General features: G+C 46.3%; 2 protein-coding genes across 2 annotated transcripts; one reads left to right on the top strand and one right to left on the bottom strand.

Annotated features, from left to right (window-relative positions):
• Window positions 1-428: 428 nt before the first annotated feature.
• On the bottom strand, window positions 429-5083 carry LOC127331447 (uncharacterized). Its single transcript, XM_051357625.1, has 5 exons — window positions 4933-5083; window positions 4011-4417; window positions 1765-3667; window positions 1300-1506; window positions 429-1023 (listed from the first exon to the last, which is right to left on the bottom strand). The coding sequence occupies exons 2-5, from the start codon at window positions 4370-4372 to the stop codon at window positions 706-708; spliced, it is 2790 nt and encodes a 929-aa protein (XP_051213585.1). The 5' UTR covers window positions 4373-4417; window positions 4933-5083; the 3' UTR covers window positions 429-705.
• A 269-nt stretch (window positions 5084-5352) lies between these two features.
• On the top strand, window positions 5353-10066 carry LOC127331446 (protein ALTERED PHOSPHATE STARVATION RESPONSE 1-like). Its single transcript, XM_051357624.2, has 6 exons — window positions 5353-5579; window positions 6850-7563; window positions 7652-7726; window positions 8074-8231; window positions 8641-8864; window positions 9181-10066. Exons 2-6 carry the CDS (start codon window positions 6954-6956, stop codon window positions 9797-9799), a joined length of 1686 nt encoding a protein of 561 aa, XP_051213584.1. The 5' UTR covers window positions 5353-5579; window positions 6850-6953; the 3' UTR covers window positions 9800-10066.
• Window positions 10067-17963: the final 7897 nt, after the last annotated feature.

Here is a 17963-nt window from a genome sequence, read left to right as displayed (position 1 = left end):
GTAATGAATAGTTGGATACAATCATTCAAACCATATCCAGAACAGTGAACTTACCCACGTCGCATTAACATGGTCAACAAAATGCTAGCAGCTTGATGCACCAACATGTCATGTAAGTCCATGTCCGTAACTCTCAGCTCTCAAGCAGTCGCCACTGGGAAATAAATTGTGACAAATGTGAAGTTCACAGCACGGCAAGCCCATGTGTACAGTGGACAAGTGAACAAATACAAATTGGGTAGGAGTAGTTAAAATGCACGATAGTTACACATCGCCAGACACATCATAGTCCAGACACATCATAAAATGGTTATCAAGACTTGAAACAGTCGGTGACAGATGTATGCATTGCTTAGCACAAGGTGTTATGCTGCTCAGTTACAGAACTAACCACGCAATACATACAGTCACCAGCGAACGAAAATAAATTGGAAACCAAGGAAAGGGACGATTCACATTACCATCACAAAGATCTCATAGTGCAGAAACTTCAGACCGCAGCAAGACCATCACAGGTTGTGATGTATATGCATTGCTTTACAAAAAGGGTGTAAAGACTATGGTGTACCCAAGATACTATGGAAGCATATGAACAGCCTATGCACCATAGGCATCTATCTCTCCCTGTTCACGAAAGTATATAAGAAAAGCTATATATATTACCCAAGGACTGCTGCAAAACCTTCCTTTTGCTATGCAACTTTTTCACTCCATGCCGAATTGCTTCATCGTTGTAGGGCTGCAGATGAAGTCGAGCGGAGGCTTGTAGATGTTGTCCTGTAGTATCGAGATCTGCCCCTCCTTGACAAGGATGTCTTCCTCAAGGGATTCGATCTTCTTCTTGAGTGAGCCAATCTCGTTCTGCATGACAGTTGTTGTTCTGCGAAGCTGCTTCGCTTCCTGCCACGAGAGGTCCCGTTCATCGGTGACTATCTTCAACTGTCCTCTGAGGGAACTTAGCTCCTTGGAGGATTCCTGGAAATCCTGCTGGATTTGGTTGATCGACTCGTCTTTCTTAGAACCCTGCCAGGTGCAACGAATATGTGAACAAACAAAGGATGCAGCAGCAGATGCTCAAGAGGTATTTACAACAAATTTTCCATAGAATCCAGCATCAAAACAAAATTCTAGTATGGCCAGGACTAGCTGGAGAGAAAAAAAAGGCTGCTTAAATAACTTGATTTGAGTAGTCCAATAGTCTACAACATCCATCAGTAAGGTCATTGTCCAAACCCATATATTACCAGACAAGAAGAATCAAGTACTGGCTTGTTACGGAATATAGGGATAGGATGATACCTGAAGCTCCATATGTTTAGCCTTGTGGGTGATGCAAGACAGTTCATCTTGGACTCTCTGGACTTCATTTCTCATCACATCTTGGAGACGAAGCAAAGATGCCACGTCTGACTGCAGCTGCTCAATGTCAAGCTCCTTCGACAAAAGTGCCTCCTTTAGTACTCTACTGAGAAGAGCCTCTTCTTTCAGCTTGAATTCAGAATCAACCTACAGTAAGAACAAATAATGGGAAAATAGGATCAAGGATCTGAAACATTTACAGTTTCCATAATAGTTTATTTAAGCAAGCTCCTGATACTGACTCAACACACTAGAGATATCACATAAAAGATCTTATGTCATGGTTTCCTTACAAAAACATACATGTGACTCTCAAATCAATCTATGGTTCTTATCCCAACAGAAAATGAAACACCTTGGCATAATAAGAAAATAAGTTACTGCATAGAATACTTGCTTGCGTACCAGATACAACTCATCCTTCTGCGCCCTGGGAGAAGTACCTCCAGCTGCAGCCTCTCCAGATTTTTCTATCAAATTCTGCTTTTCAGCAAGCACAGCATTGGTTGCCCGCAAGCTTCTTTTCATGTTCTCAATCCCCCCTTTGATGCTCTGGAACTCCAGTGTGTAGTCTAATGCATCAATATCTGTGTCATGTTCATTTTCATGCCTCCTGCATTTCACGAGGTCCAACAATTTGGTGCAAAGTTGGCTAGTCTTATCAAGCAACGACAAGCCTTGTATCTGCAAATTGTCCACTCTGGCCTGAAGTTCCTGGGCAAGCCGAATTGAGGAAAAGCTTGACCCATTTTCAGTACTTTGTAGACGATTTAGGAGTGCAATATTCTCTTGCCTAAGAGCTTCTACTTCAAGACGCCGAGACTGAACTTCCCCTCTCAGCTTCTGCTCCACTCCTGTCAGTCTAATAAGTTCTATCTGGATCCTACTCTTTCTCTCACTGCTGCATCCAGCAGATTCCTTATCTAACTCAGCACTGAATCCCTGTCTCAGACCAGCAATTGTCTTTTCTTGTTCATTGCATATTGTTTGTAGCCTTGCAACCACTTGGTGCAATGCCTTGTTATCACCATCCTTATCTTTCAAGAATCCTCTGATATGACCCTTTTCCTCTGCAACCTTGGTAAACTGAGCATGCAACTCTACTGAAGATTTTTGGAGATTGTTGTGCTCTTTTCTGACTTTCTCTAGCTCATCGGTTAGTTTTCTATTTTGCATCTCCAAACTTGCAACCTTTTCAGATGCATCAACTCTGTTTGCCTCAATAGAAGTGAGTTCTCTCTGAAACGAGACATTTTTCTCTGCAAGTTCTCTCACTCGTTCACGTAGTCTCTCTTCTTCAGATTGAAACCTCGATAGCCTGGCTGACCAGTCGTTTGACCTCCTGTCAATCTCTCTCTCCAGAGCACTCTGTATTTCAGTCTTCTCCTTCTCCAACTTTCTTGCTCTGATGTCCGATTCCTTCATTGATCGTTTGTACTGCTCTTTGGCATTAAACCTTTCAGTAAGGCGTGCCTTAATCTGCGAAGAAAGTTCATCTGCTAGCTGCCTCCTATCTTCAGTCAAACACTGAAGCAACTGGAACATTTCATTTGAACTTAATCGCTTATACCTGGATATGTTAAGCTCATAACTGTCTCCAGAGAGAGCTATAAACCTCTCTTCAACTTCTTTTGCCCTCTGAAGCAACTTTTCATCAGTTTCTTGCTCTTCTAGGGCAAAGTCCATGTCATTATCATGATAATTCTGAGGGGCATCCTGAATGACATTTGAAAGTTGCACATCTTGAAAGTCCTCGTAGATATCTTCAACAGATGGAAAACTTTCTGATTTGTAATCTTCTACATGTGGAAATCTTCCAAAATCATCCAAAACACTTGCATGATTTTTACTTGCATTGCTAAGAGTTGTATTCTTGTAGGAGTCACTTGAACGTTCTTGAGCGAGTTGATGGAGATAGGCATCATTTCCATTCACATTTGGGTAGGTCTCAAGGCTCTCTTTCACCGACTTTTGAAAAGATGGCACTGCATAATGGGGTCGAGGTGGCCTTCTTGAACTCGAACCCACAGATCTGGTGGGAGAGCTCTGCCTTCGTTTCTCGCTTTGAATGGCAGCTTCCTGCTCTCCCTCAATGTACCTATCCAGAACTTCATTCTTGTTCAATAAATTGCCTAGCCTTGTAGACCTGCATCTCAGGGCAACAGGGGAGGTAGGAGGAGAGTGCCCTGTTGAGCATGAATGACATCTTGAACGAGGAGAATCTGTTTCCAGAACTGAATGTGCTTTTGGAACCTTTATAGAGTGTTCTCTCGAGACTGGATGCCTTTCTGGAGACCATGCATAGTGACTGCAAGTAAAATAATCAGAATGATTTAGAATGGGAGCTCTATAGGACACCTCTTACATATATATCCGGAGAACTGTTATAATGAAACTGAAAATTTGCAAGGGCATATGACAAATAATTAAGCATTTACAAAGATGGCTCATGGATTAGAATGAGTGATCTTTGCAGATTCACGTAACAAGCGTATCCTGATCTGTTCTCATTTTCCTTTTCTTGTCACTGCTAGAATGGAACGAACGACAGATCACTGGCATCAATACGCCACAGTAGTTTGATCAATGATGGCAAACATCCTAGATTTAACGGAATGCTGATAACAACCAGAAAGTAAACCAAAACTTACTTGACATCTTCTGCGTGCCGAGGCGCATCAGACTCATTGTAGAAAGAACCAGGAACATCGCCCGAGAAGCTAAAGCTCCGCTCCTTCAAGCAGCTGTTGGTGGCCGCGGACGAGAACGACATACACCTCCTGAGCTGCCTCGGATTGGATGGCTCCTCGTTGCTCAGCTTCCCATGGCGGCGGCTTTGTGATCTGGATATCCTTGCGCCACGGTCATCAGATCTGGAACTAGAATTGGCATTGCCCTCGCCCTCCTCCACTGTCTTCCTGTTCTTATGCTTGCTCTTGCCATCCTCGCCTGGTGTCCCACTTCCGTTCCCCTCGTTTGCTGTGGAGGATCCGAACAAAAAGAATCGCCGCATCTTAGAGGAAGTGTTGTGGACTCACGGATCCCCGCGGATGAGTCCCTGCATGGATCGGATCTTGCTTAGTAATGAAGTAACCACGGACTAAATCACATGCAGCAAGTTAGACTACTGACTACCCCTAGTTGATCTGCAAAATAAATTCTAGTGGAGCCAGATGCTACACCAAACCATTTCTTCAGGAAGTAGAGGTAGACAAGAATAAGTCGACGGTGGAGTTGGGAACCAGGCACGACAGATATCCGCAACATAATTCCCGCAAAAACATTTACATTTGCAAGATACCTAGCTAGCGTGCACTTGCCGGCCGCCGCATCTCAATAAGTCGGGTGAGGAAATTGGTCGAACAGGTCGCATACAGACCCCACGACGCTCCAGTCCCGCCCAGCACACCAAGAACCAAACCGGACCTCGCCCGCGATTCAGAACCTCAGAGCGGCGGAGCACAGGAATCCGACTCGGAATTTAGAAACGGCTGAACAGCCCGGAACAAGAACGGAGAACTGAACACCAAGAAATGGAGCGGCGAGAGGAGGAGGAGCAGGACGCGAGCCAACCTGTGTGCGCCGCCTGCGGCAACGGTCGGGGAATCCGGGGCCGGCGCCGCTGATTAACCGCGCTCTAATTACTGCGAAGATTTGGGGTCCTGGAACGGAATCGTGAGCTTTTGGGAGCGGAAGAAAGAGATATGATTTCGGGAGGAGAGGGGACGCGAATCCAGGAGGTTTGAACTGGGATGTGGAGACGGGAGCGGGTTTATCTGGGCCGGGGCCTGCAGCGAGATGGATCTCCCGGTGGGCCGGGCTTCTAAACAGGCCGTAGTATGGGCCGAAATGTCTAACTAGATGGGCCGCGCGTGCCATAAATGCGAGCTGGATTAGGACTCGAGGGGGAGAGTGACTCCTCTGCGGTGGCCCACCACGAGAAGGCCCGCGGAGTCGCGTTGCGCCACACACGCTCGCATCTGCAGTTACTCCGCCGCTGAATGAATGATGGCGCTCGCTCTCCTCCGGCGATGCGTATATGCGGCGGCAATGGTGCTCCTCCTCAGACCCGCTCTCTGCTTCCCCGCCTCGTCCCGGCTCCTCCGTCGTTCCCGCTGCGCTCGTGGAGGTGGACCCGGAAGTATCCGCGGAAGACCGCGCCGGCCGGGCCGGGGTGCGGCTATCAAATCCGGTAGTGGTCCAAGTGGCTGCCCAGCAAGGTGATTGTACTTTTCTGTTGTTCTCTCTTGGAGGTGTGAAATGGATTTGCCGATGTGCTAGAGTGCTAGTGGATTATAGAGGAACATTACTACCAGTTGGCTTCTTAATGGTGATTCACATAGTTTCCTTTATTTGGAATCGTGACGGTTTAGTTAGTTCGTCTAATCTGTTCCCCTGCAAGGGATTAACAGTCGACAGTGTGGTTGATCGGCTCGAATTCGGGCAGAAGACGATATAAAATTTGGTTACAGTTTGGAAATGCTCCCCTTTGGTTCCACACGTATAATTTGGTTCATGGACTCTGCTGCTAGAAAACTCGTCCATTTTTTAATAGCTTTACACCTTGCTAGCTTAGTCATGTACAGTTGTTTGGGTTTCCGGTGATGACCTTGATGCAAATTAGCAGAGTTCCGTTTCACCTGTTGACACTGGCGTCGCCAGCTGTGTATTCATTCTCAATCATGGGTATTCATTTTGCCAAAATCCTTGCTGTTTTTGCTATAAAAAAAAACAAAATCTCTGTTTTACCTAAATTTACATTGTTTTGTCAAAATCATGGGTATTCATGTGCATATACGTGAATACACCTAGCGCTGCCGCTGCCTGCTGAACCTTGTCACCTTTGGTAGTACTGTTCCATACTTGATTTTGTTTTTCTTTAGGCTTAGTGTTCCATACTTGATACTTCCATGATGATCAGTTCAATTCTATGTGGAGTTTGGGAGAACGCAAGTTCAGAGATATTCAGAGTGGAGACAGTATTTGCGATGCGAACAACTTGCAGCTCTTCTGCGTTCTTGACTGCCTTTTGTTCAGGAAGAAATCAATCGTGTATGGATACACAATGCCCTAATTGAATGTGCCATCCCACGTCTAGCCAATCATGTTTACAGGGGGAGATTGGGTCAGGCTAAACAGGAAACTAGCTAGCTGAAAACCCTGAAAATAGCTGATGAACTAACCGAACACACTCTAACTGAAACTCTAACGACTAGATTAACTGACATTCAAACAGGTCAGTTATGTAGCCTTCAATTTTATCTGTTTTTGGTTAAACGTTTCAAAATACATAGTGGCGATTTGTTTCACATGATGAATCTCTTGATTCTGGAGAAATTGTATTGTTGTGTACGATGTATCCTTATTTCACTTAGTGGGTACATCAGTCTTGTTGACTTTGCCAATATTAGTATATCGTTTGACTGTGATGATTCAAAATATTACAGCTTCACAGGCACTAATTCTGATGCCATTGTTTATAAATAACAGCCAGGGATCTGCCGTCTGCGGTTAACTTCCATGAATGTCCTCGGATTCGCATGTGCGGGTAATCTTTATGCGACTTTGCATGCCGCTGGTTGTTGCACCTGAAAATGGGGGTGGCATCTTCTAAGATGGAAGACGACAAGGTCCTTGTGTTATGCCAGGAGAGGAAGCGTATTGTTAGAGAGGCACTTGATAGGCGATGCGCTCTTGCATCTACTCATTACGATTACATAGTATCGCTTAAAGACACAGGTTCTCTTCTGAAAAAATGTTTTGAAGGAGATAAGGGTGCTGCAAATGAGGAGGATTTTGCAGACTCAGATCCATCCACTGAAACATTGGAGCAGGTGTCCAAGAGCCATAGTACTTCAACAGAACAGTCAACCGCAGATCATGCCTCAAAAAGTGTAGCTTCAGAAAATATTGCTTCATCATACAGCCTCAAACACAAGAGCAGAACAATAGATGTTATTACAAATGAAAATGATGAAATTCCTGCCATGAACCTAGTTAATGTGGTGTCATCTTCTGTGCCTACTCGTCACATGGACTCCAAGGAACATTATCCTGATGTCAGCAATGTGGTGAGGGACTTATCTTCATGCATGAAAGAGATTGAGATATTATTCTTTAGGGCAGGTGATTCTGGAAAACAAGTCCCCATGATTCTGGAAGAAGATAAAATCCAGTTCCGCCCTCTGCTATCTGAAGAAATAGGTTAGATGTCAAGCAACGTATATTTCTGTTGCATGATCCATTTTTTCAGATTCTCTTGACATTTGTTCAAACTAATATTTTGATGCAGCACATGGATCAAATGCATTAAATTTTCTTGCAACATTTCTCATCTGCTGCAAAGAGGAGGTTTCTGTTCCTGAACGTAAGTTGTCTCTTTGCAGTTATTACTGTTACTGTGTTAAAAAATACTATTTAGTGCCAAGATACACCCAAATTTAGACAAAGTTAAGACATGTTTCATGGGAGAGAGGGAGTAATACTATTTTATTGCCTGTTCCCATACTCGTTAATTTAAAGTTTGCTTAATTTGTTTTTTTATTTTCCTTTCTATTCTACTGAGATTAGTTTTATATATGCAATACGCTCCCCAGGCAATTGATCTTACTCTTGTTTTTTGCTCAGCATTTTTTTTTCCTTTTTTCTATTGTACGACAGCAGAGGTGGTCTTTTACAGTGACAAGTAATTTAATCTACCATGGTTTAATGCAGCTCCTCCTCAAGCTGAGATAAAGTATCTTACCTGGCATAGATCAGTGTCTTCACAATTGTTGCCATCAAAAAATCCTCCTGGGCATATTCTTGACATACATACATCAACGCTAGATAGATTGTATGCATGGGAAACTAAGCTTTATGATGAAGTTAAGGTAACAGCATGCTACTCCATGTGCACACTTTGAATATTAATGCATTTTCCCCATTTCTGTTAACAGTCTCTCTTTTCGGTTTTTCCCTTTCCTTAGAGCATTATGAAATATATCTTGATTGTTCCGATTTACTATTATGATATTCCCTCCGGCCCAAATTAATTGACACGACTCAGGAGTACGCCTGTACTGGACATAGTATATGCTTGTGCCAATTAATTTGGACCGGAGGAAGTAATAAAATTCATGTACAAATTACCTTTTTATACATATGATGGAGAGTTCCACAGAGCCAAAATTGCCTTGAAATGTCAAACGGAAAACTGATAAAGGTTGTCATATGGTAATATGATTTACAGTTTCTGCGGCCCATTGCCATTTGGTAACGTAAGTGTGATTATGCTTTCAGGCCAGCAGCTCCATATGCAAGAAATATGATGAGAAATGTAAGCAACTGAGCGACCAGGAGTCACGAGGGAAAAATCAGATCATTACTGATTTTACCCGTGCTACAGTAAAAGACTTGCATTCGAGAGTCCTAGTGGCTATTCAGAAAATAGACTTCATTTCTAACAACATAGAAGATCTAAGGGATAAAGAGCTTCAACCACAGCTGGATGAACTAATTGAGAAGTATGTTTCTCCATTTCAATTTCTATATATTAAACTGCACTTCTCCTTGTATGTGTTGTAGCTGTTGCTGTACCTTCCTAGTTAGATAGAGCATACTTTTCTTTTTCTGCTTTTAGCTTGGTACTCTTGTACTCTTCTGCTTTGATCAATGAAATAGCAGCTCCATCTGCATTTTCGCCCAAAAAATATATTAAACTGCACTTGGGTTGTGTGTGTTATAAGATTGTGTCAGGCACTGATTCAGAAGAGGAAGATTAGTTAACATATTGGCAGTTATATACATCTGATGAAGTACCTGTTAATTTTTCTCCTGCAGTTTAACCAGGATGTGGGCAACCATGCTTCAGTGCCATAGGCGTCAACATGCGATCATCAAGTTACTATCCAGCAGGTGCAAACTAGAAATACCATTGGACTCCGAGTCTCAATGCCAAGCTGCCCTTCTCCTCTCGGCTGAGCTCAGCAAACTGTGCTGGAACTTCCAAAACTGGGTTGCGTCACATAAGGCTTACCTGCACAGCTTAAACTTGTGGTTGCACAAGTGCATGAAACCTCTGAAGAAGAAGAAGGGCTCCAGGAAGCAGAACGTCGTCGATGTCACACTAACAGAGTGTGCTGTTGCCCCCATATTTATCACCTGTGAAATCTGGATAAAGTTACTGGACGATTTACCGACCCAAGACTTGGAAGAAGCTATCGCGGGTCTAGCTGCAGATATAAGAAGACATTTGCCACGCCATTTGAATCAAGGCCTCGATCAGACGCTAAACGATGAGGAAGAGGTCCCGAGAAATTATACCGCTGCAGATATACAGTCAAGCCTCGTGACATTCATAGCGAAGCTTGAAGCCTTTTCGGAAATTTCAGTGCAGAAATACATCGATCTGCAGAAAGGCATCTGTGCAGCTAAAGACAGGCTTCTAGGAGCGGCTTGAAGCAGTGATTCCAAGTAGCTCACCTGACCTGGGTGAACAGCGACTTGATCAATCACTCTTAAGTTGACAGTCAAGTAAATAAATAAATGCTAGCTTCGGGTGTAAATATGAATTTTGCTGGCTGTGGCAAAAAAAAAAGGTCTGTATATGTCATTTTCTGTCAATTGGGGAGACAGCAAAGTATGTGGACAGCATGCATGTTTTGAACTGGTGGTACTATAACTAAACTTTTTTTCCAGAATACATAAAATAGCACCCGTGACCCTATTACGCGTCCTTTTCCAAGAAAAAAAAGGAAACGAATATTCAGCAGAAGTATGCTCTCCATTTGTTAACTACTTCGAGATGGATAAGTATATCTGTCAGATGGCGCAGGCTGAATAGTTCAACCCGTTGACACTTGCGACAGCACACCAATGCATAAACTAGGCAACAAACTAACAAGGGATGCGATCATCAAGTCTAGCATTCAGGCATCGCTTCCATAGTTTGATGCTTGGCTTAGGTTGACAGTATTGTAATGGGAGAAAAATATAAGAATATTGGGAGGAATCAAGGGATGCGTCTGGCATCCAGGAAACGAACAAGCATGTCGAGCTACGAGATTCCTGACTCTGTTGGCTGCATCCACGAGAAACGACAACCGCTCCAGGCTCCACGGCCAAAGTCAAAATGCCATTGCAACATGCCCAATATTGCATTGCATATTCGCCATGATGCGTCCACGGCGAAGTGTTCCCTTCGTTTCTCGTGCACCCTGTTTGTCTAGCTAGTCGCCTGTTGTGTATCAACTTCAGCAGTTTTCATGTCATACTATGCAGGACAGCAGGAGAGAGAGATAGAAGCGAAGTGTTTGAACTTTGAAATTCAGAAGTTGAACACCGGTCCAGTGCAGTGCGGTGGCATGTGACAAAACCCTGTATGCAAAGAAAAAACAAAGCTCCGGGGTATTAGTATTACTACCCATCAAGCATTGACCTACTGTATAAGGATCGATAGGGATGTTCCCCCGTGAAGTGTGTCAAATGGAACAAGGAGATGGGCCAAACTTCAAATGCTTTACTACTCCCAGAAGGAATCCGTCATGCATATTCACATGGTAGCATGATAGCTGATAGGCGAGGTGCTTAGTTTATTCCATGGATGAACACTTAAGCAAGTAATCTACTCTTAATCAGTCTCAAGTGTGTCATTGTCCTTGGACCTAGCTAGACCAGTTGGTGTATATATATTCCGGGTCGCGTACGTACGACCACTGTGCTGATCGAGCAAGTGGATGAGGGGCAGGTGAGATAAGTCAAAACGGCGTAGTATCACATGAAGGGTTTTATGTATTTTTAACGAGGGAATCGATCGATTGATCTGGTGTATGTGTGGAAGGAAGTGTTAAACAATGTAGGGTGGGTGCTTACCGCCGGGTGAGATCATCCTGCCGTCAGAAATCAAAATTCATTTCTTGCGCATGTCAAACAAATTGCCACCTTGGACTTGGAGTCGGAGATATCTCTTATCTTGCTCTGCATCGTCAGCAGGACTGAAAGATTGACCTGAAGACGGTTTCAACAAGAAGGGTTGAAACGTTAGAATAGAATAGCTATGTCGTCCTTCAGGAAGCCTAGTTTACAACTTTACATATGCATAGTTTGTTCTGGGCGTGACTGGATTAGAAAGATCATTTGAACAAGTATATATCCTTCATTCATTTAGACTTCTGGTGAAGCCTAGTTTATATGTATAGAGTTTGTTCTGGCTGTGACTGGATAGAAAGATCGTTTGAACAAGTACTCTATAATGCATGCTTTTTACACTGTCAAGGTAAAGCTTTTAGCTTTCCAGTGGATCCTGACCCTGATGATCTAAAAAAGTGTACACTGACCTAGCCAAAAGATCAGAGATCTGTCTATCCATCCATGATCCGTTCTTAATCGGATTTGTTACCAGTAGAGTAATCGAAAGCAGGGGTGTTAGTGGAGGTAATCGAGTGCTCCATGGACCCCAGTGGCGCTCAAAGTCTTCGAGAGCACTCGATCACAACTCACAAGGAGAATGCCTCATGGGATGTCTGGCTCTCGTGATCAGATTAAACTGAATAAAACCCTTGCGAGCGAGCGACATGCCTTGCTCGGTCGTCTCGATCGCTGCCACTGCAACTGTGCGTAGCTAGTTTAATCGGTGAGTCAGTCTGCAATTTGCATGTATATCGATTGATCGGTCCCTGCTGATGTGTGTTGAGTACTGTGTGGCGGCCTGGCGGGCGATGCGATACGGTCGATCGAGTTTGAATTGGAGTGGTTGGATGGCTGCTCGATAGTATATCATGGGGGATTTTCAACGCTGACAAGTGCAGGAAACCGTCAACCTTGCTCAGCTTTTGGTCGTCGGAGATCGGTACGAGCTCACTGTCTCTGTGTGCTGCCATATGCCGTGCTTTCTTCAGAATCCACTGGTCTGTCCATGCACGGCTAGGTAAGAGCTCAGAGCTCAGATCGATCACTCGAAACTCTGCATGATTTTGGAGATAAAAGATTAGCTTGTCGTCTGTGAAAGGAAATGCGTTGTCAGTGACGCTGCACTAGCGGTAGTGTGTACATCGATCGATCGATCGATCGATCTCAGCGGTGGCTACATGAGCCGGCGCCGTGGAAGATCTCCCGCGCGCGGTTGGTCGTCTTTGGAATACGCATTTGGACCCATGCTCGGGGTCAACGGAACGGTACAGCCTACAGCGCCGAGGAGGGATCACGACACATCGATCACGTATAACAGGTTGAGCTCACAGTATTGTCGCCTACGATCGGTGCTGGCTCCGTGACAGCGAGAACATGTCATGTGTACTCCTACTACAGATAACTGGAAGGTAACGAATGATGGGTTGTTGCAATGTTGCCTCGTCGGTGAAAAGGGCTCTGAAGGCGACGGTAAGAAAGTGTGTCGCCTGAATTATTCTGACCCAAACAACGGATAAATCTCGAGGAGGATCGATCGAGCGCACCCAAAAAATTAAAAATCGCTCGCAGGTCATTTTCACTGGACCGGTAACAAATTATTCGCGGTTCCGTTCGCCCTCGGCGAGAGGGGAGAAAAGGATCGCTTGCAATGGAAGAAGAATCTCTAGAAGAAGAACAAGGAAAAAAAACAGAGAAAGGGTAGAGTTCTAGATTTGGACAGTTGGGAGGCGCCCCGCGCGCGCACCCGGCGAGGAGCCGACGATCTCTTCTAGATTTTCCAGGGAATAAATTAACTGGCAAATCAAATATAGGTCCTGGTGACGGCAGCCGACGATATAAAACTAAACAAAGATTAAAGAGTAGTACTAGTTGATTAATCGGTTGATGGTGGTTTCAGTGCTTGGCGTGTGCTGCTCGTAGCATCAGACTGAGTGAGCTAGCATACTAGCAATGGATAAAATGAATGGATGGATGGATGACATGTCGATGAGATTCTTCCTGCGCCTTGATTACCATCCACCTACTCAGGTTCAGTGCCTAGCTAGCAGTGGCCGAAGGATCTTTCGCCCGGCCGGAGAGGAGAAATCCCCGGCGAGAGCGACAGCGAGCCCACCCGATCGCGCCATTCCCGCGAGCTGCCAGTCTGATTAACCGGCCGGGTACAAATTAACTTTGCTGCCTTTCCATTTATGGTCTGATTGGATGGAGCAGCAAACCTCCCACTAATCACGCTAGCTTGCTCGTGCGTGCCTCGGCACGACGGCACCCTCGCCTATTCAGCGGCGTGCTTGTTGCTCGCCAAGTTGTTTTTAGCGTTACTGAAATTTCAGTCGCTTGGTTGCTCAAGTGTTTGGTGAACTTTGCACGGTTCTTGAAACAGGCTAAAAATTAGCACGTGAGAAACGCTCGAGTCGTCCGTTCGTGGATAGACTCTGGCGACCACCGTCACACGGCTGCACGTATGGGAAATAGCGATAGACTACGCGAAGCATTGAGAACATGTGCCATGAATCCCGTTACAGCCCACTGCCACTCTCACCCTTCTTTTCACACCCGTCCTCTCCATCCTCTTGTTATCAGTGGTTGCACTACTGCCGGTAGAACGAAGAGCTCGTTTATGACCATCGACGATGGGAGAGCGGGAAATCGAAGCTATATGTCGGCAAACCTCCATCGACAATGATACCTTTGTTCCCACCAAGCTCTACTTTCATATGTTCACAATGGCGGTAAGTCCTCAAACCAAATTGTGACGATTGCATGGTCATAGATTCGTATGTAGGATGCTAATTTTGTGTTTACATATGACATGCACTGTGGTATGGTTAATTTTTGTTCCGGGTGAGCGATTATCCTCTTACTTGTTAACCAGGCCTACCAAACGTTTTTGTTAAGAATCAGCCGTGAGGCACCACTAAAACCCATCTAGAGTTTCGTCCCTCTCACCGGCGACGATGTCAGTCTAGCGTCGGTCCGCTCCGCCTCTGGTGGCCTTGGGGCCTTGGAGGCGTGGAGGACCATGGCCTCTCGCCAGGGGGAAGGTTCAGTTCTTCGTTTAGTTTGTTTTCAGTGTCTTCTTCTGGATGGTGAGGCGGCGGCTACGTCCTGAAATCAGAATAAGGTCCTCCCCGCCCTATCCTCGCTCTGGTGCCGCGTCTAGCGCCGGCAGAGGGCGTGTGGAGTCGTGTGTCCGGTTGATCTCCTGGGACCCGACCGGTCCTTGTGTTTGTTGGTGTGGTTTTAGGTTAGTCTCTGCCGATCTACGGTTGTCATCATTGGCGATGGTTGCTGCTCTGGTGCATTGGTTCTTTGGGACCTTAGCACGATAACTTCTCGTTTGTCTACTGCAACAAGCTCTACTACGACAAAGTTTGCCTGGCTCCGGTGATGGAGAGGCAAGGACGACAGCGCACCTTCGGCTCGCGCTAGTGTATGTAGTTGTCGCTAGGTGGTTCAGTGACCTATATGTATTTTTATTTTTACTTTTGGGTCTCTTTGTACTGTTGCAGATAATTATTAATAGATCTATGGAATTTTCACAAAAAAAAGAAAATTGTGCAGATCTACCTTTACGCTGTTTTGATTTATGGTTAAATTTTGCTAGGTTAGGCCATGGCTTTGGTCTTGAAACATTTGGGGATTTTCGCACTCTTTAGGTTTCATGTACGGCCGATGATTTATAAATTGCCAATGATCTATGCAAACTCAATGAACTAACCAATCATATATGTGTTTTTGTGTTTTCTATGTGGGTTAGCTCTCTTTGCATGGGCATGCATCAAAATTAAGATCTCATATTGTTGTGGGTATACTTCATGGGTGTACCATCGACAATGCCTAGATCCGGCAAGCCCGGGTGGCCCACAGATGGTGGTGAGGCATGTGGCCCATCGGGCGGCCCAGTTGCTGTTGATCCTGACGGAAGATGTCCGGCCCAGGAGCAGGGAGCCGGATCCAACCGACATTGAGGAATAACCCGGATCCACGGAGGCCCATTAAGGGACCCGGATCCGGTACGACGTAGATGGAAGGGCGGATCCTTGGCGTACACGGCAAGACATTGTACCGTAGTTAGGAAACCTGTATCCGGGTAGGACTCTCCATGTAAACCCTAGATCCGTGCGCCTTTATAAGCCGGATCCTGGGAGCCCTAGAGGCAGAACCTCAACTCATTGTAACATCGCGAAAGCGCCCAGATAATTCCAGACAAGCAGTAGTAGGCCCTGTCATCGTGCAGGTGTTCCGAAGCTGGGTAAATCGCGTACCACCGTCCCGCGTGCACTCCGCCCTATGGCCCCTACTTCTTCTCCCCCTCGTGAGGATCCCTCCTCCGGGGTACCGTCGATTAGGCAACGACAGTTGGCGCCCACCGTCGGGCCTGCGGCGTGTGGAGGCCGGAACCGGGAGGGTTCCGCCATGGGAAGCTACGACGACACCATCGCTGTGGGGCGCGTCCTCTACGCCGGAAATCTGCCGATCGTCCCTCCGGACGATTGTTGGATTCCGGCTAGGACAAACCCTGTCAAGCTCTCCATCGTCCGAGTTGGCGGCATACACATCTTCATCGGGGAAACCGTCGATTCCGACGGAAACCCACTGGTAAGTAACGCAGACGCGACCGCCGCAGAGCTGGACGCTGTCGCGAAGATCCGATCTGAGATGCAGGAGCTTCCCAAGGAAGACTCCTTGGCTTCATTGTCTCTAATAGGGGCATTGAAGTTAACCCGGAAAAAATCAAGGCAATTTTGTGCATAAAAAGGCCAACTTGTCTCAAAGATGTGCAACGGCTCACTGGTTGTGTCGCAGCAATCAGCAGGTTTGTTAGCCGTCTTGGCGAGAAGGCACTCCCCCTGTACAAGCTATTGAAGAAAACAGACAAGTTTGTCTGGAACGAGCCAACAGATGCAGCTCTTCAAGGGTTGAAGGACATACTCACCTCCCCACCTATCCTAGCAGCTCCAGGAGAGTCAGAGCCTATGCTCCTTTACCTGGCAGCCACCAACAGGGTCATCAGCCTCGTCATCGTGGTGGAGCGACAGGAAGAAGGTCACGAGTACGAAGTCCAAAGGCCAGTCTACTATATCAGCGAAGTCCTTACGGAGTCCAAACGAGCGCTACCCTCACTTTCGGAAGCTAGCATACGGAGTATTCCTAGGCGATAGGAAGCTGAGACACTACTTCGGGAGCATCCGATGTGATCGTGAGCAAGGCTCCGCTGTCAACGATTCTCAACAACGCTGACGCAACAGGACGCACAGCAAAATGGGGCATTGAGTTATCCGCCTTCGACATCAACTACAAAGCCAGGACCGCGGTCAAATCCCAGGTCTTGGCAGATTTCGTTGCAGATTGGACAGAAGCTCCGGATACAAACCTGGAGCCGGAACCTGAGACATGGGTCATGCACTTCGATGGATCCAAGCAGCATCAAGGCTCGGGAGCCGGAGTCACCCTGAAGTCCCCCACCGGAGAAGAACTGCAGTATGTTCTGCAGATACACTTCGAAGCTACAAACAATATGGCGGAATACGAGGCTCTACTACACGGATTGTGCATCGCCAAGGAGATAGGGATCAAGCACATTATATGTTGCGGAGATTCGGACACTGGTGGCACGGCAAGTAGCCGGAACACTGGAACGCCGAAACTCCGTCATGGCGGCCTACGAGAGACGAAGTTGACGAGATCGCAAAACATTTCCTCGGATACGAAGTCAAGTACGTCGGGCGGGATGACAACACGGCGGCAGATATGCTATCCAAGCTCGGATCCGGCGAGGAAGCCAATTCCGCTGGAATTTTCCTGGAGCATCTCCGGATACCCTCGGTGAAGGGCGCTAACCGGAAAACCCGAAGTGGCGGTGTCTCCGGCTAGGGAAGTCATGGCTATCATTCCGGCTTGGACACAGCCTTTCCTGGACTACCTCATTGACCGAGAAGTTGCCGGAAGGACGAGGTCCTCGCGCGACAGATCATCAGACGAGCAAGATCCTACACAATTGTTGACGGACAGCTCTACAAACGAAGTGCAACAGGGGTATTTCTTAAATGCGTCTCCAATCAAGATGGCATTGAAATCCTCAGAGAGATCCATGCAGGGGACTGCGGGCATCATGCCGCCCCCAGGTCACTCGTTGCAAAAGCTTTTTGGCTAGGTTTTTACTGGCTCACAGCTAAAGAAGATGCTGACAAGATAGTCAAGACCTGCCGAGGTTGTCAGTACTACGCTACTCAACCAAACGCTCCAGCCCAAGAGCTGAAGACCATACCTATCACCTGGCCATTTGCGGTCTGGGGGCTGGATATGGTTGGTAAGTTAAAAAGATCATCTCCTGGCGGTTTTGAATACCTTCTGGTCGCTGTTGACAGATTCAGCAAGTGGATCGAGGCAAAGCCAGTGAGGAAAGCCGATGGTGCTACGGCACTAAAATTTGTCTGCAGCCTCGTGATGCGATTCGGTATCCCACACAGCATAATCACAGACAATGGCACAAACTTCGCACAGGGAGAATTGAAGGATTACTGTGAGACAGTAGGGATTCGACTGGACCTTGCATCTGTGGCTCATCCACAATCAAATGGTCAGGTTGAAAGGGCTAACGGCCTAATATTATCAGGAATTAAGCCGCGCCTTGAAGAACTGCTGCGACGAGCAGCTGGAGCTTGGGCTGACGAGTTGGAAGCTGTTTTGTGGAGTTTACGAACTACCCCTAACAG

The sequence above is a fragment of the Lolium perenne genome, chromosome 2, assembly GCF_019359855.2.
Source record: "Lolium perenne isolate Kyuss_39 chromosome 2, Kyuss_2.0, whole genome shotgun sequence".
Taxonomy (NCBI): domain Eukaryota; kingdom Viridiplantae; phylum Streptophyta; class Magnoliopsida; order Poales; family Poaceae; genus Lolium; species Lolium perenne.
Note: the sequence above shows the minus strand (reverse complement) of the source record. Positions and strands in the feature narration are given on the sequence as shown.

What these genes read in the sequence shown, in the direction of transcription:
- LOC127331446 (XM_051357624.2), top strand. Translation starts at nt 6,954, where the DNA reads ATGGGGGTGGCATCTTCTAAGATGGAAGACGACAAGGTCCTTGTGTTA. An exon ending in AGCTTTATGATGAAGTTAAG is followed by an intron (nt 8,232 to 8,640) that starts GTAACAGCATGC and finishes TTATGCTTTCAG; the next exon opens with GCCAGCAGCTCCATATGCAA. An exon ending in CTGGATGAACTAATTGAGAA is followed by an intron (nt 8,865 to 9,180) that starts GTATGTTTCTCC and finishes TTTCTCCTGCAG; the next exon opens with TTTAACCAGGATGTGGGCAA.
- LOC127331447 (XM_051357625.1), bottom strand. Translation starts at nt 4,372, where the DNA reads ATGCGGCGATTCTTTTTGTTCGGATCCTCCACAGCAAACGAGGGGAAC. An exon ending in CGGCACGCAGAAGATGTCAA is followed by an intron (nt 3,668 to 4,010) that starts GTAAGTTTTGGT and finishes TTTTACTTGCAG; the next exon opens with TCACTATGCATGGTCTCCAG. An exon ending in AGAAGGATGAGTTGTATCTG is followed by an intron (nt 1,507 to 1,764) that starts GTACGCAAGCAA and finishes TTCTTACTGTAG; the next exon opens with GTTGATTCTGAATTCAAGCT.